Raw genomic sequence first — 19869 nt, 5'->3', positions numbered from 1 at the left:
CACCAGTTTGGGGATTATTGATTTTGAATCATACAGTTATTTAACTTATTTTATTTGTACAGATTTAGTTATAAATTCTTGATTTATAATAAGACTACAGTCTATTCCGTAACCGGTACATTTATTTTAATAATAACAACAGCAAGTAAAAGTTTAATGAATGAAGTAAAATTAAATCTACAAGTATACGGAAAATAGTTGTAGCTTGGTAGCTTGGTAGTGTGGTCACTAGAATCTTCATATATCGTCCAAATGTTAACCTGCGATTCCCGAGCGACGTCACATATCAAGCAAAGAAAAGATAATCATCTTGTTAAATTGGGATTGTTGGGAAGGCATTGATTTACTCAATAAAAAATTTAAACGAAAGGACATTACACTCCAAATTAAAATTATATAATATCTTATAAAGTACACAAAATAAGATAAATTATAAACGCGTGTTATCGCTTCAGTCCAACAATATGCTAATTTGCTTATTTAGTTAGTTAGCTGTGCTGTCAAAATGAAATAGACTGAGCAAAATTTCAAGCTTGTATGTGTATCATACGCGGGTTATTATTATAATTAGTTCGCTGTTACAGGGTACAATTGTTACTGGGCAAGTTTGTGAGCGACTTGAAACTAACGACGTGGAATTACGTTCGTAGCCCGTCCCGGCCCTTATGTTTGGCAGAGTAGAGTAACGCAGTCCATTGTATTGCACTTCATTGGTTACTATCAGTGATTTAAGTCAATTCTTCCTTCCTTTAATATTTGTTATTAATGCCCTAATCTTTTCTTTTGATTTAATCACTGTTTTCTATTACTTGTAGATTTCATTATACTACTTTCGGTAAATTTTCTATTGCTCCTGTTGTTATTGAAATATATGTATTGGATTCTGTCATCAGTGTTATATAATACAGGCTACGATTACGCAAGAATTAAGGCACGATGACATGCAACTTTTACTCAGGAGGAACTTTTGATGCCTGTCAAGTGCTTGCAAAAAATCATGTTTCCTTAAGGTCCTTCGATTATACATATTTAATTTTTAATATTTAGTATTTTTGCGACAATCTGTTTATGTACCACAGTAGGTAAACTATAATGACTGTTGTCTGGCCAAAAGACTAGCGTTGTTATAAAAAAAAAATGGCGGACGCAAAACATATTTTGACATCGGCAGCGACGCAAAAACGACGCCATTGCTTTATTCGGCATCGCGTATTAAGTTGTTGTATTTACTTTATCGCTTGTTGGCAAGGGATTGAGAATTGTGAAAAGGCATTGGTGACAGCATACTTAAAATGCCCTTTGTTATTGTGGTGTTCCGTGCTTAAAATATTTTTACCTGGGCTCGCAACTGCGGTGAGTGCCTATTCACCCGCACCGGTGGAACTGTTACTGTTGTTTTGATTAAATTAATTATTTGATGTCGAATTCAAATTAGTTACATGCTTTGAAAGCTCTGGATATTGTTATTTGCGCTTTACGTTTTTGTGATCCGTGGGTACTGTTGCCCGAGCGATGTAAATCCGCGCGTCAAGTTGTGGCGGGAAACGATAACCTGTCTTATTGTTGTTGCTTTCTATTATTTATTACCTATTTTTCATTTTTTTTTATTAAGGTTCAGTTCAGGTTCATTCCTAAAGAGAAATGAATTCAATTTGAAAATTTTGACAAAAATTAAAGTTTAGAGGTATGTAATATCAAAAATTTATATCCATTCCTAAGTTTAAGGTTAGCTTCCATTATTAAGTTAACTTTGCGACTAGAAGTAAAAAACAATTACCCACTACCTGAATTTAATTGTTACAAATTGTTATTTACGAAGTATACTTTAAATATAACGATAAAAAAACAATATTTATTAATAAATAACCATTGCTTGAAATTTTGTTTTAATATGTATGAATTTTAACACGTTGGCAATTTTCAGAAATCTGGCTTAAAATGTCAATTTGAGTTAATTATTGAAAACTAAGTCTAGTTTAAAGTTATCATCAAAAAGCATAAGTTCCACATACAATAAAATATATTTTCACATTTTGAACTAATTTCTATAATAAAATTGTATATTTGTCTTTTAATAAATTTCTGTTTGTGCTGGCTGCACATTTTTTTTCCCAGAAGCAGTCTATTGATATCAGTACTGGTATATTTCAAGTATACTGCAAAAAATGGCAAGTAAACACAGGACAAGATAACTTGTAGTTGGCATCCTAGAAAAGAATGCAATTTATGAGTTACCTCATAGTTAGGAGTAGTGTTAATGAGCTGAATCTATTTGTCACTTAGAATGTAAAATTAGTATTACTTGCGGGGTTATGTTGAAATTACTGATGCCTTGTGATTGTGGGAGGCCAGCTTGTTATTATCTCTCCTCACAGGCTACTATTATATGATTTAAAGAACTGTGATGTGTAGTTATTTTTATGAGACAGACAGCACAGTGGTGATGCAGAAGAAAACTTGTGTATTTGCAAACACACTAATCAACCCGGTATGGTAGAAATACTAAATGTGTACTAGAAATAAAAAAAGCCTAATTTTGGTGTTCATGACAGGTATGTCTGGTGGGAGGCTGGTGGTGCTGGACCGTGTTGGGCGTGAAGTGAAACAGTACAACATCTCGTCAGGATTGGCCACGCTGGGCAGTGGCTCCTCATGTGATGTGCATTTTCTGCTGCCTACTGTGGAGTCCCACCATGCTACTATCGTCGTGCATTCCAATCAGGTGTGTACAGCGCAATGTACATTAGCTTGTACAAATAGCTTATTGACAGGTGAACGCACACCACAAGGTATAAAAATCAAAGTTATAAGACACATAAAAATTTATGAATTAATAATTTTTAATTATACCTGTTGTTACCTTAAGCTCTAGTAAAGTGTGATCGATGAAAATTTTTCAAATGAGACTGTTTTATCACAGTTTAAAGTAAGCTTCAAAATGTTTAAAATATGAGTAATAAGTATTAAACAATATTCTTATTAATTACTCTTGCAGTCGGTGATCCATAACGTGGGCTGCGGGGAGACTTTGGTAAACGGCGCCAGCGTGAGCGTCGCTGCGCTGCGTCACGGCGACCTGGTGACGCTGGGCGGACGCAAGCTGCGCTGGCAGTACGCACACCCACCTCGAACGCCGCGCTCCACGCGCACGTCGCACTCGCCGCATACGCCACACACGCCACACACGCCACGCACGGCCGGTATGCGCATTGTAGGAGATATTCGATATTATAAAATAATAAATAATGTTATATAATAACATTAATTACAAATGTACAAATGTACAAATGCGTCTTGCCAATCGGCAGCGGTCAGTGCTCTGGGGATGGTTCTCCTGCCTCTTGTTTTTCACTTCCTTACCCTGTGTATCGACCTCTTTGGACTAATGACCTCTGCGTGAGATATTGTATATTGGAAAAAATATGCGAGGGACATGATGGGCAAAACACATGTGTAATTCATGGACTTGATGTAAAAACCGTCGTTCGCAGAGCGGGTGCGGCGCGTGCGGTGCGCGGCTCTGCGGCAGGCGCGCGCCGAGCGGGCACGTGCGCGCACGCAGCCCCGCCGCTCCGCGCCGCTACCGCCCCGCGCCGCGCACGCCCCGCACCGCGCCACCATGCACGGTGAGGCCCGCGCCCTCGCTGCTCAAATTACTCCAAACTAGTTGCACCAATAAACATACGTCCGAATGGATAAGTGGCAGCTCACAAACTGCGATCCGTTTTTCTCTTACAGAACTGTCTCACTGACCTGAGTTGCCAGCTTACGGAGTTACACGAGTAATCTGTCTCACTCATAGAGTTCTATAAAGTTACCGTAAATATGTGTGTGTGCATGAATTGGAGTACCATGTGGCCTTAGAACTATAGAACATAATAACAGACACGTATTTGGTCATTTGAATAAAACACAATGAATCATAAAATGACAAAAGTTAAGTCACTTGTCGCACATGAAATATTACTATCACTTGTATGTTTCATGTTTCACTTTAGAAGTGTAAAATGACGATACCTGCCAAATACTCGCATCCCTTATCTGAGTAAGTACTCGGGTTTGACTGTATGTAATATTGAGTTTGACATATGTCAAACTAAAATGAGCTGCTCACTGTGAACACAACTTGCCTGGTGAGAGTGATGAATACATGTCCATCACTCACAAAAAAAGGTGTAAGAATTTAAGTCGACCTGCAAAAAATAAAATAGATTGAAAAAATAGTTGACAATCAATGAGTTGTGCTACGAAAGGTACATATAGGCTAGCGAGTGGTGTCCGCGAGCGGTGCCGCATGGGCGCACCTGATCGTGTCACTGAGCGTGCGCGTGTCGTTGCAGGGGCGGTGAGCGCGCGCCAGGTGGCCGTGGTGCAGCCGCAGCGCCGTGACACCGCCGACCAGCCAGGTTAGTTCTGCTCTCTTCACAATTTCACGTCTGTGCAGACTGAAGGATGCTAATAGTTTAATTCCGTTTCCGCATAAGCCGTTTCACCTCCCACCTCGACATCGAAGCGCGACCCGGAGGTGGATGCAACCGGCGACGGGCCCGACGGTGATAAAATCAAATCTCCCGGCACCTCACAAATAAATTTACAAAACACGACGAAAGCTACGCTGTGGATCGAGTCGAGGAAGACCAGTCCGAGGAAGAGCGCGAAGGAGAGCCCGGGTCGCGCGGTGCTTCCGCCCCGCAGGCCGGCCTCCGCCAAGAAGAGCACCCCGCTGCGGCTCGCCGTGTTGCGGCGCGCGCAGAGTGCTGGCCGCGCCCCCCGCGCGCTGCGCACGCCGCGCGCGCCTCGTACGCCGGTCGCCAAGATACAGGCGCCCGCTACTATTGGTACACCGTTTATTAATTTTGTTTTTGCACCTGGTGCAAGAGGCGAGACGTGTTGCTAACTCATGTTATCATCAGCAGACTATACGAAGCAAGCCGCAATAATGCTGATGACGGGCCACACGCCGCGAAAGACCGCCAGCCCCAAGAGCGCTAGCGGCAAGCGGGCCAGCTTTGTAGTGAAGAAACGCAGCCCGTTGCCGTCCGCGCGCGCGTCCAGCTCGCGTCGCACGCCTGCCTCCCCCGGTCGATCTGTATGTTTCCCTTCCTTCTTCCCTGTGCAAATTATAACAATGCATGCATGTGTAGTGTGTATTTTCAAGTCAATCGGGTCTGACTGCGCGATGCAGAAATCGACTGCCGCTAATTGATTTAGTCATATTTCGGTGTCGTTGCGTTTGTGGGCGATCTCAAGTAATGTGTCGTAATTTTTTTTGCAGACCTCAGTATTAGAATTACAAGAATCGGACATTCTACACACAACGGTGAATGAAAACGACTCGCCTGACCGCACCGCCGCGAACTTTCCACAATCGCCGCTGCTATCGGGTCCAAAGAAGTCGGCTTTAAAACACCCGGCCAGCAGCAGGAAGTCAGAATCCATTAAGTTTGACCTGAGCAACCTCGGGCACGACGCCTCCAAGTCGATGGATATCCTCACGATCACAGACAGCACGCGCCGGAGCCGCGACTACGCGTCGTCGGAGGACGAGCTCAGCCTGCACTACTCTGACAGCTCTTCCGCGAAGTCACCCTCGCCGCGCGGATCCATCCACTCGCGGAGCAGTCGAATTTTAGAAAAAACGTTGGGGGTGACCGTTGCCAAAAATACAGAACATCAGCCAACACTCACACCCGAGTCTCCGAAATCAAGGAGTTCGGTGCGGGGAAGCATGATGCTGCAGAAGGTCATGCAGAATGCAGCCAACGCTAAATCCTACTCGCGACAAACCACTGCCACGCTGTCCGACCAAAGCTGGAACACTACCGCGGCGTCTGAGCGGAGAAGCCGTACCTTAGGTTCGCGCGCGTCGGCCACGAGTCACCTGGAGGCCTATTCGATAGTCGATCTGGTGTCGGGAGATTCCAACGCGACCGTCTACACGTCTGCGTCCGACGCGAGCACGTCTAGGTTTGATACGCCGCAAGCAACAGCCGGAAGAAATACGCGATCGTCCAGAACCGACAGTCTATTAGCTTCAAGCACTCCGCTGAATGGTCCGACCACGTACGGAATGCGCAGAGCCAAGAGCCTGACGCAGCATCGCGGCCGCCGGTCTCCGGCGTCGTCCGCGCGCGTCCCCAATAATGAAACGTTCAGCGTGAGCGCCGCCACGGACGACGCCCGCCCGCCGGACAGCGGCACTAAAGACACAATTGTCAGCACTAGAAGATCGCGACACAGAAACTCTGCGGTCGAGAACTCCAAAGAAAACGTAACTTATAACAAAGACGTGACAAATTCAAAGTCTTCGTCAAAACGTAAAAACAACAAATCTGTATCCTCTAGCGCAAGCATTACAAAAACATCTAAGAGTTTCAGAAAATCTGTAATATCAACATGCAGTCACCTGACAGATTCAGATAGTTCGTCGGTGAACATTTTAAACTCGGCAACAAAATCCAACAAGTCCCATAACTCCGGCACAGATGTCAGTCCGTTGCCAAATGGTTCCTCAACTCCCGAAAACAAAAAGAGTCCTGAAGATCTCGGAACTCCTGTGCTAAGTATTCAGAGTCTTCTTGATGCCAGTGCCAACTTGACGATGCCCCAGCGGTCCAAAAGATCTTCGGCAAGGATCCCACTTGCAAGAAGAACAATAAGCGGCCGGTGGTCCACGCCCAGGAATCAAGTTAGCCTTAGAGCCAAGCCGGTCGTCCGAGCAACCAGAGCGTCTAAAAAGTCATCAAAGGTTTCGTTGTTCTCTTGCGACACAGACTTATCGCAGGACGACGGGGAGACGACCCCGAAGAGTGCGGTGATGTTAGTTCAGGAGGGCGTTAAAAATAAACATTCGACGGCCAAGAAGCCGCACTCAAAGCGCTCCATAATCGATCATCTCAACGAATCTGACATAGTGAAGCAACTTTTTAACAGTCCAGTGAAAAGGAAGCTCTCGCAGAGTATGCTTGAATTTTCCAGAAAGCACCTATTGGAGAGTGGGAGAGCTTCACAAAAGAAAACAACACGAAACACCATAGCTGCGACTTCAACCGCATCCGATGTTTGGATGATGGAAAACACGCAGGCGTTCTCGCCGGAAGTGTTCGTCAGTCCGCTGAGCACCCCCGGCAACAGCCCCGACCTCGCCGGCCTCAAGCGACTGTTCGCGCAGGCGACGCCCGAGAACGATTTGCGCGACGTCGCCGGCGTCCGCAGGCTGATGCGCACGCCGCGCAACAGGAGGTCCGCCAACAATGATTTGTCGGACGTGGCCGGGGTGAAGGCGATGTTCGCGAGCCCGCACGCCGACCGCCTCGCCGATGTGAGGGTTAAGGATCTGTTTGCTGCCTCGCCCGACAACGATCTGACTAGAGTTCAAGAGGTCAAGGCCCTCTACCGATCGCGAAACAGAAATACATCCCCCAATAACGATCTCGGAAACGTCGCCGGCGTGAGGGACCTGTTCAAGAAGAAGGCGGGCCGCGATGACCTGCGCGACGTGTCCGGCGTGCGCGCCACCATGCGGACGCGCTCCCCGCGCAACGAGCTGGTCGACGTGCGCGGCGTGCGCGCGCTGTTCCGCCGCGACGCGCCCGCTGACTACACGGACATCAGTGGCGTCGAACAACTGTTCGCCGAGCCGCAGCGGGACTCTGAACGCGCCGACGCGACTGCTGACAGCTCGTTCGACCTGCTCATCGGCAAGCCGGCGGTGAGGTCTTATCCGAAAGCGAAGAGTTTGTCGGGCGTGTCGCGGCGGAATCCGAAAGTTCGCCAGACGCACTCCTTGAAGACCTCCTTCAGTTTGATAAACGATAATGTGGAGAACTGGTTAGAAAATGAGCTCAGAAAACGTATGCCTACAGACGAAAATGAGAAAAAATCTGCAAGGAAAGCTCAGGCTTCAATCAACGGGAGTGGCAGAAAAGCTTCCTCACGTGTGGCCCGTTCCACAAGGAATAAATTGGAAATGCTTAGTTCAGTAACCCCACTCGAGCACGATTCTGGAAATACTTCTACAGCAGCTTCAAAAAATTTACTTTCCGAAATGGTTAGTTTAAACAGGTCTACGACAAAAAGGGGCGGTTCGCGCGAGCTGCTGAAGCTGGCCACGGACACCGTAGAAGGCATCTCGCCCGTCCTCAAGACCAGAGTGCGCAACAGCGCGCTGCACAAACCCACGTCTGAGACCTACGGAGCGTACGCGCTGCCCATAAAGAAGAGGTCGCTCGTAGATACATCGACCAAGGGCAGCGGCGACAAGAAAGCGCCGCCGATGAAGAAGCGGGCGCTGGTGCACTCCACGCCAATGAAGAGCAGGTTCAACGCGACAGCCAGCCTCAGTATGAACGCGACCGACATCAGGAGCATGTCACCCATCGCCGGCGACGACGGCTTCGAGCCCACGCCCCCCGCTCGGTAAGTGTCTCGCGCCTTATCTCCCTCACGCGCACATTTTTATTTCCTTGCACCATGCGCGGTGATTTTGTTAACGGTAACTTAATATTATATGTAACTGTAACTGTGAGCAACGGCGGAGAGTAGAGTTGAATTTGTTTTTGTTGCGATTGCGTGGATGCTGCCGGTTGCTGAACCATTAGCCTCTGTGTATTCGACTTGTGACTCGGCCGTGCAGATGCAGCCCCTGTACATCGTTATTTAATAAAGCAGTGACTGTCTTGACAACTTTAAACAATTACCGGAATTATCAATTTTGTTGTCTACCTTGGGGGTTGTATTCAACGCTATTCGGCCCCAGCTCCCGTCTCGTGTGCATCAGGAAAAGTTACAGGCTGACCCCTTGGTGTTTATTCATATTTAATAAAATATTTAATATTTATTATTCTTTACAGGCAACAGCCTCTCGAGAAAAGTCCGCCGCGAAAACCAACGCGAACGAGAAGAACAAAAGCGGCTACCCCTTCGGATGGACTTCAAACAGCTTCGGTGACAGCCAATGTGTCACCTAAGAAGAAAGAAATGACTGTGTTCAGTCCGTTGCGAACTAGAAGAACGAGGAACAACAAACTCGCGACCAGCGCCGACACGAGCAACGTTAAACGACGTAAAGCGACGTTGGCCATCGGCAAAAAACAACCGGCGCTGAGTCCCGAACTGAACACATCAGGAGGTGAGAGTAAGTCTCCGAAAACAAAAATAAACAGAAGAAAGAAAACTGAGCAAAAACAACCCGAGCTGGAAACAGAAAATGAGGGTCTTGATATTAAACTAACCAAAAGCCGAACCAAACATACCCGGGGACAAAATGCAAAGAATACTGACAAAGTGGACGCAAATCCTGTCCCCGCCCCCGCGCCCGATAAACAACTCACACCAATTCCACCAAAAACTAGATCAACGCGCAGACAGATGATCCCAGGTCCTCGCACATCCAATGTGGCCAACAAAAAAGATAATAATCTTCACTTAGATAAGAAATCGACAAAACAAAAAGTGACAAGATTTCGAAACACAGTGATCGTAATTGATGCGATGCAATTAGAGTCTACTGAAAAAAAGAATATAGGGGATAACGAGTCCAAAGGTCGAGGAAGAAGAGGGAAGAAAATTTCCTCGGCCGACGTGGAGGTAGCGAGCGGGAGGAATGGGTCGGCGGGACTAAAATCCGAGCTCGAGTTGAAACCAATCGATGAGGGTTTAGAACAACACCCGAAGAGAGGAAGACGGACCGCTGCGCGCAAACCAACGCGGGCCGCGAGCGCCGAGCCCGGGGCTGCTGTCGCAGGGAGCGCCCGGGGACGCAAACGAAAAATCGCTGACGATGAACCTGCGCAGAAATTAAAGAAATTCGATGTTCACGACGACGTCGCTAAGAGCGGTCGCAGGAAGCTCGAGAAAGAACATTTAGAAGTAAAGCAAATGCCCAGGGGCAGAGCGGCGAAAGTGAACGAGAAACGTCAGGTGACCGGCGGCGCGCCGGCGCCACGCGGGACCAGGACAAGTGCAAGAAATGCAAAACAGGCTGCGCACGATGTGGTGCCTGTCGAAGAGCCACCGACAGCCGGGCAGGCCGGAGCGAGGTCCGCGAGGAGGAATAAGGTAAGCCTTTTTATACTCTGACGCACGGCAGGCGGGGGACGCGTGTAGGAGGGCTCTCAGCACGGCTCGATTGCTTGTTCGTCTTAAAGCCGAAAAAAAAAAACAAGTCCAAGAATTAATAAATGTTTTCATTTTGTTGTGATGCAAGTAGAGCGTTGTGTTAGCGGTATTCTTCCCACCATTAGTCGAACATATTTGTAGCGCCGCGTCGTTCTGGAAAATGAGAACTGTATGTCGCAGGCGGTGCAGGAGGTGCAGGCGGTGCAGCCGGCACAGCTGGTGCAGGAAGAGCGGGCGCCGGCCAGACCGCGCGGCAAGAAGCGCGTCAGCGCGGTAGCTACAGGTGCGTGCTTTCCTCGTACATTTTAAAGTTAAGCTTATTTTCTATTGCGCTGTTACGTATGATGCAGTTGACGCTCTGAGCGATGCAGTCAGTTATTGGTGGCTAACGATGTTCACAGAGGCGCCGGAGCCGACGAAGACGAGACGAGCGGCGCGGGCCCGCGCGACGGCTCAGCCGGCGGCGCGCACCGACGGTCAGTACCGCTAGGCCCGGCGCGGCTCTGCGCTCGAGCGCGCCATCTAACCGATCTCGTCCGTTGTTGCAGCTGTCCAGAAGCCGGCAGCGCGCACGCGGCGCCGGTAGCGCGGCTCGGACGCGGGGGGGAGGGGCGGACACCGCGGGCGGCCAGCGCGAGCGGCTCGCCAGGTACGCACCCTCGGGTTTGTTGTAGCCCACGGCCGCGCGCGTCGGGTCGACGCATTGTTCGTCGTTGGCGTCGGTGTACTCGTGTTCGCTCGATCGAAGATAATTCATGCGAATGCTTTCCTGTAACGAACCATGACCGCCGCTAGTCGCCCTTGCCGGTGCGCTGCTCTCTCCCGTTTCTATTTTCGGCTGCACCAAATACAAAACATCTCTAACCTTTAACTTTTGTCGCAGGCGGTTGACGTATGCTGATCTCGCCGTGAACTTGCAACATGCTTGTCGTTGGTGCGGCGCAGTAATGTTCCTCACTCGACGGAAATGCACAAGTCACTCGCGGGGCTTGCGCAGGCGGCCGCGCGCCCGCACGGACATCGGTTCCATCAATTGTGACGATAAATTTGGTTCACGTGTCGTACATAGTAATCATGATAGGATATTTTAAGTGGAATGACTTTGCGTGAGTGACATGAGAAGTTGACTTGAACTGCGCGCCCCCGCGGGCTGCGACGGAACCTGTGCTTGCGCGACAGCAGCGACAGGCGTACTCTGTGCAAGTGTCAGTGCGATATCAAACAGAACAAAAAAGTGCCACTTGGCGCAATGTTATAGTTCGAACTAATTAAAAGTTAAGATAGCTTAAGTAGGGTCCAATTTTTTCTTTTACTCTCTTATTTGAAGTTGTAATGGCTCTATTGCTAGCTCTATTGCCGGCGAGTTGAAATAAACTAATAAGAGAACTTTTCCACTAGCCTTGGGGTGCCCCGAGTTTGTGCAGCGGGTGCACAACTGTATACGGAGCCAGAACTAGTCGAGGAGATAATAAAAAATATCCGATTCCTCAATATGTTTAAAACATGAATCCTGTATTATCAAGTCGCATTGCGGACCGCAAGCAGATTTATCCAAAGGGTCTTGTTAGGTTTTCCTTTTGATTTCCGTGTTTAAGGTTGCCGTCGGGTTGCGCGTACAGTTGTTCCATGTTTACAATGCAGTGAATCTGTCAGCGCGCCGCCTCGCCCTGGAACCAGTCGAATCGATACTTATTGGCTGTTCCGTTCGAAACTCTCGCTGGTCATTATGAACTTGACACTCTCATTGCTAAGGACGATTCACTGCATTTTCGACTCGAACGTACTGAAGTAATCGTTGAATTATGTTAAAACTGTTGCAAACCGTGGTGCCGCGACAGTCGCATTAATGTTTGTTTGTTTCTTATTTAGTTCGGGAGGTGTTTCATTTTTATTCTGACCGTCGATTGGCGCGTTGGTAGCTTAAGGTTTTATATTTTATCACTTGATTATGCTAATAACTTTTATTCAACGATCGTTTAATTAATTAATATTTTAGATTATTTTGGTATTTAGCAATTAGCGGCCGTCCGGCTGGGTTAAAAAGACATGACAGTGGGGAGGCCCCGCGGGCGCCCGCCTGCCCGCCGCCGCGCGCGCCTCTGGTTTGGTTTAATGAAGATGTTATTATATTATGTTCCCAATAAATGAGCACAGTACAGTTGGCTGTTTTCTTTGCTTACACTCGTCACCGGCAGGCACTCGGAGTGCAGTGTGGACACCTTGCTTTCAGGTTTGCATTAATGAAGCCATGTCCTGTTACAAAGTTGCCGATTGGACTCGGTTGGACTCGGTAAACAAGATCCAATCAACACCAACAAAGCAATAAACCACTTTCATAGACAACACACATCACAGACAACTCGAGTTCCACTTCATATACGATCTATAACAAAACCGGGCGACATAAACCTTTATTTTATTTAAAAAAATATTATCACATATTTATTGGGAACGGACAGTGTGCAGCGGCCACCGAGCCTAAGACCTGTTAAAGCAGCAAAACTCTAGTTTGAATGCACCGCGTGCTGTTGTATTGATGTGGCGGCGCCCGCGAGCAAAGAATGTGTGTTGAGCGGCAGAGTCTAAAGTATTGAGTTGATGCCCGCTTTAGGACCTGCCCGTTTGTCGGCAGTTCCAGGTCAATATCCAGATTTTCGTTGCGCACCTACCACGATGCGCACGTTGCCGTACGCATGAACCTGGTCTGACGACCAGAGTACGTGCACGTGGCGCGGGTTAGTATGCGCGAGACATGAGCTCGCGCACGAGGGTCTGTGCGGCTCTATAGTGTCACTTTATTCGTAACAAGAAGTATAGTAACCGCACCCTGCTGCATTAGAAAGAACGATGTCCATCGGGACCTTAAGGTGGAACCCGTCAATAATATTAGTAGATAGAAGCTCATGAACGAAGACTTCACCGCCTTGTGAATGTCGAGCCTATCCTTGACGATACAGATATGGTAGGAAGACCAATATGGACAGACCGTTTGAGTTAGTATAGTGAGCTGGCAGTGCGGCGGTGAACTGAAAAAGAATAATAATAAAGTGGTCACCCCTTAACACAGACAATAATAGTGTCAATTGACACAATCTTAACACTTTGTCTTGTAGTAGTAAAGTTAAATCCAAATTACTTATTAGTATCTCATATAGGACCACGTCTGGAAGAGAAACAAACACAACCGCGACCTCAGTATAATTTAATTTGGATAACAGATAATACAATTATATAAATAAATGACATTTACACAATACGACGCTTATAATAATAAAATATACATGGAATGAGTGTCGTCCTTGTCAAACCGTCGCCGGCCATGTTCACTTCGAAGAGTTCGGCTTGTTATGAGCTATGACTTGTCAGTAAGGAAATCCCTTCGGTCACACGATGATAGTGGTGGTTTAAGAAATAAGCCTCTGTGATAGTCGAAGACTAGCCACTGAACTTCTTGTCCGCGAGCTTATTCCTTCCGCAATGAAGTCTACTTTCCTAATAAATATTTTAAACTGCGAACTCGTCTTTTTATTTACTAAATGCTACTGCTAAACTATCACAAGGTTTTCTTTTAACGGAAGAACATTTTTATTGAACATTCCAAAGTTATACGTGTTGCACGTGGCTAACATCGGTGTGCCCGATGCTCGTCGCGCGCGGCGCGTCACAGCGCGTCGGGGCGGCGGCGCGCGCGCAGCGGCCCGGCCACGCGGAACACGCTCGGCAGCAGCGCCTGCAAGCGAACACGCGCCTTCGCTTAGCCTGCACGCGCACTGTGCTGCACCTGCAGCCCTCAACACAAACTGAACATATTTTACACAATGAAATTGACCCACGCGGAGCTCACTCACTTCATGAGTTATGAATGCGAAGTGCCTCAGAGAGAGAAAGAGATGGTGGTGGAGTGTCGAACGATACTCGGGTGGTGTGTGTGTACCTGCACGGCGGCGAAGAGCGCCGGCGCGTCGGGCGGGAGCGCGGCGTGCAGCGTGCGCAGCTCGGCGCCGCCGCCGCCGGCCGCCTCCAGCACGAAGCCTTTCACGCACTTGAGCACCAGCTCCGCGCGCCGCACGCACCACGCCGCCGTCATCTCCTGCGTGCGCGCAAAGCGCAGCGAGACAAATACAACTAATGTGCTCCGCGCACAACGACGACAATGTTTATAAAGATGTGGTCTGCGACCCCAAGGAGGCCCTAGACCCTCAATCGGAGAGTTGCTAGCCGGACAGAAACCAGAAAAGTTTTATACGTAATTAATTTTGGTAGAAGTTTTATTAATCAGAATTGGCTCGTTTATTTTTAAAATATTACGAAATCGTTACGTTTTTGAAATGTAAATGCTCAAGTAATTCTTTGTTGCCCTTTATTTTTTTATTTATACCATAATAAAAAAAAATTAAAAGCATAATCTTGTAAATTACGATTTTTTGAAACGCAGGCTAAAACATTCCGTTGTCCTCCGTCGCCGCTTCGGACGGGCAAAGTCCACTTACTTCCGTGATCTCATGGCGCAGCAGCAGCGGCATGGAGATGGTGGTGACATCGTTGCAGCAGGCCGCCTTCAGTATGTTGCGCAGGCCCAGGATCGCGGGGTGGCGGGACGTGATGTCTCCTGGGAGTGACAAGCCTTGCCGTTATGTTATGGTTTGTCTTAAATCGGGTGACTCGGCCTTCGGTACCCAAGTTTAAGTCGGTCCTTGCGCCGACGCCGCTGCAACGCATAGGCCTCCGCCAAAGATCACTTCGATGTCTGGTCTGGCGTTGCCTCCGGATGCGTCCGGCGACGTTGCGTCGTCGCGAGTCACGCCGCGTGTACCGGCTCGAGGTCGTCACTTGGCAATCTTTTAGTCTAAGAGCCCGTGAACCTCAGACGAAGTATTTTATAAAAGCTGAAAATTTGTAAGAGCATGCTCCCGACACAAGTAAGAACGTTGAACCGAGTGTCGACACTGACACTGCAGCGACTGCGCCGGGACACGTGTAGCGTCTACGAAATAATTTACTAACTTGGACGCTGACGGGCAAACCCATCTCACTTGCATCCAACTATATACAGTACGCGGGGTCGCAGCCGCGCTGCGGACTAGCGCGAGACGGAACTGACCGGACTTGAGCGAGTCGTCGACGACCAGGTGGAAGACGACGTGCGTGTCCAGGTTGCTGTGCCGCGTCACGTACACGTCGCCCGGGCGCAGCGCGCGCCCCGCCCGCCGCGCGCCCCCGCCAGCGCCCGCGCACGCCGCACCCCCGGCGCCGCGCTGCCCCGCCTGCGCACGCACACCTGTACGGTTATCTCTGACCTGACCGCGAAACTAATTCGGGCGGCGCTTCCGAGCTCTTCGAGCCGTAAACAATTAAATGTCGCTTTTATTAAGTTGGCACTCGATGAGCACTCGCTGGCTGGCGTGTGTTGGTGAGGTAGAGAGATAGTTTACATTAAGTAAATGTTAATGTCTACCTTTTGCATAACTCTAGATTTAGTAATTTAAAATATATTTTATTAGTCCTATTGAAAGTGAATGAAGAAGGGCTATATCTAAAAGCAGAAGTGCTCCGGTTCTATTGGAATGATGATGTCGATTTTGGTAGCGTTTGTCAGTCGGAGGGTGTACGTACCGGGTCGCGCAGAGCGTCGACGACTTGGCGCAGCTGCCGCGCGACGTCGTCGAAGTGGTGTTCGGTGGAGGCGGCGGCCAGCGTCCGCAGCGGCGAGCGCTGGGGCGCGGCGTCCGCCAGCACCACCACGCCGGACAGCTCGCCCGAGTACAGCGCCAGCGCGGGCTGCAGCCGCGCCGCCGCGCCGCTGCGCACGCAACCACCGCGCTTTGCAGCACGCACTCGCGCAACCCGGCCACGCGTTTCCAACTGGATTGTGCCCTGTCCGGGGAGCCTTGTGACCCTTTTTTCAACCGAGTGGAACTTACATCTCTCTTACTCTGTCGAACGAGGTCGAGCTCACTTTGGAAGCGCGCAGCTGGGTTGCGGAGCAAAGGTGAACGCCACTGTTTATGATTTTGTAACGACATCGATATCTCGGAAGGAGAGGCGGTAGTCGCAGCAAGGAGCTAGAGTACTGCCGGAGTGTCGGTGTTGCTTCCATTACGGACTTCGACTTAGTTGAACCGCATCGTGGTTGCGGTGACGATGGAGTTGCCGGGGATAGTTATCCTTGACCGAATGGCAGGGGCTAGGAGGAGGGATTTTACTGGCTCTTTTTACCTCATTGTCTACAGGGCGAGGGCCTCAATAAAGCATACGCCAAATGAAAAAGCCCAAAATAAGGCGCGCTTGTTACTTTGATGCACGCTCCGAAGAGAAGGAAAATAGCTTTATCTACTCTGAGACGGCACGACGTGGCCCGTCCATGTGGCGACAAATATTGCACCGCGGTATTTCGGTTAGTTAAAGTTCAACATAGCCCGTGCCTTATGACAATGAATTTTCGGAGGCATTTTTTCCTTGTAAAACAAAAAGTCCTTTATTTTTTAATATAAAGCAGAATTAACAAACAAGAAGTAATTAGATGAAATCATCGATTTAAGTCAGCCTAATTATGGGCAGGGTTGTGCACGTCTGCCACAGTAAACTTATATAACATATCGCCTTTTGCTCGCCTAGCAGAGGGCCAGGAATTATCTTAGCTTAACGCATTGCATCTTACTTGTCACGGTGGTTGACAGCGCAGAGGTCCAACATGTCCGCGGCGACGAGGCGGATGTTGTGCGTCTGCTTGAGCTGGCTGCCCAGGTGGATGGTGAAGCTCTCCTCGAGCCGCGGGCGCGGAGCGCCCAGCAGCGCGGGCTCCGAGGGGAACGTCGCCAGCGGAGAGTTGCTGCAGTCACACAACGTCTTTTTAAATGATAATAGATTAACTAGACGTTTAACTAAATTTTAAAAAATTTAAAAATCTTTGTTACTATTGAGGACGTAGAGGTAGAATTAGGAATAAACAAATCCAAAGAGGAACGAAAGTAACCAACACGGTCCAGCTGAATGGTAATTTGAAGTGGCTATGGGGGCAGCACAACGCGCAGTACAGATAGGCTCTCTCAGGTAGCATAGCACACAGAGCACACAGAGCACACAGAGCGCACAGAGCACACAGAGCACACAGAGCACACAGAGCACGCAGCTTAAGACCTCCACCCGTAAGGTGAACAAGTGAGCTTGTCAACGTCGTCGGAAAATGCAGGATGCGGACTGCTTTAAACCAATCTGATTGGAAAGCTATGACAAGGCCTATGTCTTGCAGTGCGTGTCTTATGCCTCAATTGATAAAGATGATAGATAACATCGTAACTTGGGTCAATTTGGCTGAACTTACCCACTCGAGACACAAACAAATTAAAACTTCTGTAGTTGAAACAATGTTATTATTATATTACATCATAATTAAATTGAAAATCTTGCTTTACACTGCACCCAAAACATTACACTGTCATAATACTTTAATAGGGAATTCTGGTAACAGACTTCATTTTAAAAAAAAAACTAGCAGTACACACAGCACAATCTGCAATGTCAATAATAGTTCTATTGTATGCTCCCCAATATATAAGGAAAGAAAAAACATTGAATATGAAGTGAAAAGTGATTGCACATGAGAGGAAATCTTGCAAACAGCTCTTAAGGACAAAATATGTCCGGCCATTTAAAAATATAAGATACTGTGAATTATTATGATGAGGCCATAGGTTGACTGTGTTCACATTAACGTTACTGCTTTCATTACCTGGGCGTGCTGAGCTCTGATTCTCCTTGGTACTGCTCCAGGGTGGACATCAGCCAAGCCCTGTGCGTCGCTCGCTGCGTGTGCTTCAGAGCGTCCAGCTGTGAGTCCCAGCGCCCCGCCGCCAGGCTCTGCTCCTCAAAGTGTTTTGTTGACAGAGCATTAATCTCTTCTTCTGTTGCACCTGAATTCAGAAGTCGCATCTTTTCTTCCATTTCTTCCGTTTGCCTAAAAAGTATGACAAAAATAAAAGACTCCAAAATGGGGATCAAACAAATCAAATATATATTTTTGATGTTGAGCTAGTGTGAAATTAATACATGGAAGGTCTATTAAAGGTACAACAACAGGAATGCTCCCTGAGTTACATACTGCAGTACCGCATAACATGTGCTAGTGTTATTTCAATGTCAATTCAATATGTAATTATATATATATATATGTAAATATATATTTATATATATACACACACACATAAATATATGTATTTATATATGGGTTTCCACCAAGCTCCCTATGCCTAAATAATATAAATCCAAATAGGTGGTAAGCTACTTGACATCAAAAACAGGTGTATTCCATAGTATGTTGAATAAAGGATTTTTGAACTAAATATGAATTAGGATTACAAATGAACTCACAGTAGTCCTGACGGTGTGTGGATGCATTTTCATGCACTTCACAATTGTCAATTAAAAGATGGTTATAAGTAGTAAGCTACCACCAATCAAAATGGCCAACCTTTGTGTAAGCTTCTGGATGTCTTCATCGCGGGATTTCAGCATGTTCATGACAGTCTTAGCATATGAGTTTTCAACTTGCAGAATGGTGTCCAGTGCTGGAGAATGGACCAGTTTATGATAAGCTGCAGCGAACACCTGGGACAATAATTTCTAAATGTTAAATACAGGCCTTTTCTACTAGTGTTTAACGGTTATTAATACACCTAGATCTTACATACAAGTATGATTCCTGTCAAAAAACCATATGTTTCTCATTTAATCATTATTAATTCATAGTTATTGCACTTGACAATAAATGTTAATTCCCTACCTCCTCATCAGACGTGCCTTTCTGCTCTGCAAACTCCACCACATTCTCCTTGAATAGCTTCTCCCAATTCTTGATGATACCTTCCACATTCAACTCACTGTTTTTCAACTGATTTAGTAGTTTTTCATCTCGCTGGTTGTGGAAGTCCTTTGTTTCTTCAGATATAAAGTGAGCAAGTCTCTCGTTTAATTCTGCAATGTGAAGTGTTACTACTGTTTTGATATAAATTAAAATGATTAAAAACCCTAACTTTTATTTTTACTTTCGCCACAAATTACGAATTATTCCAGCTATGTACAGGCTCAGTTATGAACGTACAGTAAACTATATTTTTTATATAATTAAAAATTGAATATGTTCACAACAAAAAGTTTAGTAAATGGTGCTAATCATATTATTATTAAAAATTAAATTATTTATTTCATTCACTGATATAAAAACTTATAGGAGGTTCAAAAATTCTTTCGGTCTATAACGTCAGGTTAAATTATAAACAGATTACCGTCCTCTAGGTACACCGGCAAGTGAAACATGTCGAGGACGCGCTGCACCAACTCGCGCGCGGAGCCGTCGTGCGGGATCTGCACCGGCACCTCCAACTTAAACAGTATTTCCTCATTTGTGCAAGTGGGGAACGAGAATTTAAAAGTTTTCGTAACATTTTGTGCTATTTCTGCAGTCATTATTACAATCAACCAAAAAACACCCACTCACAATGCACTGTCTATAAACAAATCTGACTTTGACAGTGACTTATGTCACTCTGTGTTCAATTTAACTTCATTTCACGCAACATATTTAGACGCAAAATCACTAACATAGTGTTGCAATAATATTTATTTTATAGCACGCGTTTCCGAATATAATAACGAAAGAAATATAGACGATCACCGAAATGATATTAGACAAGAGATCGAAAAGATACTTAAGATACTTTAGATTCAATCTCAATATGTCTATTGTTTTATAAA

At 46.9% G+C, this 19869-nt stretch overlaps 2 protein-coding genes across 4 annotated transcripts; one reads left to right on the top strand and one right to left on the bottom strand.

Moving 5' to 3' along the window:
* The first annotated feature begins 1177 nt into the window (after positions 1-1177).
* Positions 1178-12277, top strand: LOC137925959 (serine-rich adhesin for platelets-like). Of its 3 annotated transcripts, none has more exons than XM_068769457.1 (13): positions 1178-1353; positions 2553-2722; positions 2996-3200; positions 3492-3626; positions 4341-4406; positions 4485-4838; positions 4917-5089; positions 5276-8418; positions 8853-10059; positions 10309-10402; positions 10521-10595; positions 10668-10768; positions 11003-12277. In XM_068769457.1, the coding sequence occupies exons 2-12, from the start codon at positions 2555-2557 to the stop codon at positions 10703-10705; spliced, it is 5658 nt and encodes a 1885-aa protein (XP_068625558.1). In that variant the 5' UTR covers positions 1178-1353; positions 2553-2554; the 3' UTR covers positions 10706-10768; positions 11003-12277. The 3 variants fall into 3 exon arrangements, with proteins under 3 accessions (XP_068625558.1, XP_068625557.1, XP_068625559.1); XM_068769456.1 differs by having other exon boundaries at positions 10300-10402; XM_068769458.1 differs by lacking the exon at positions 3492-3626 and having other exon boundaries at positions 10300-10402.
* Positions 12278-13308: 1031 nt separating this feature from the next.
* On the bottom strand, positions 13309-19618 carry LOC137925925 (FERRY endosomal RAB5 effector complex subunit 3). Its single transcript, XM_068769414.1, has 10 exons — positions 19401-19618; positions 18899-19089; positions 18587-18723; positions 17849-18073; positions 16778-16948; positions 15723-15919; positions 15221-15340; positions 14610-14728; positions 14054-14209; positions 13309-13849 (listed from the first exon to the last, which is right to left on the bottom strand). Exons 1-10 carry the CDS (start codon positions 19579-19581, stop codon positions 13781-13783), a joined length of 1566 nt encoding a protein of 521 aa, XP_068625515.1. The 5' UTR covers positions 19582-19618; the 3' UTR covers positions 13309-13780.
* Positions 19619-19869: the final 251 nt, after the last annotated feature.

The sequence above is a fragment of the Battus philenor genome, unplaced genomic scaffold (assembly GCF_028537555.1).
Source record: "Battus philenor isolate CCGP_79_NKW_IND1 unplaced genomic scaffold, ilBatPhil1.0.hap1 SCAF_28, whole genome shotgun sequence".
Taxonomy (NCBI): Eukaryota; Metazoa; Arthropoda; class Insecta; order Lepidoptera; family Papilionidae; genus Battus; species Battus philenor.
Note: the sequence above shows the minus strand (reverse complement) of the source record. Positions and strands in the feature narration are given on the sequence as shown.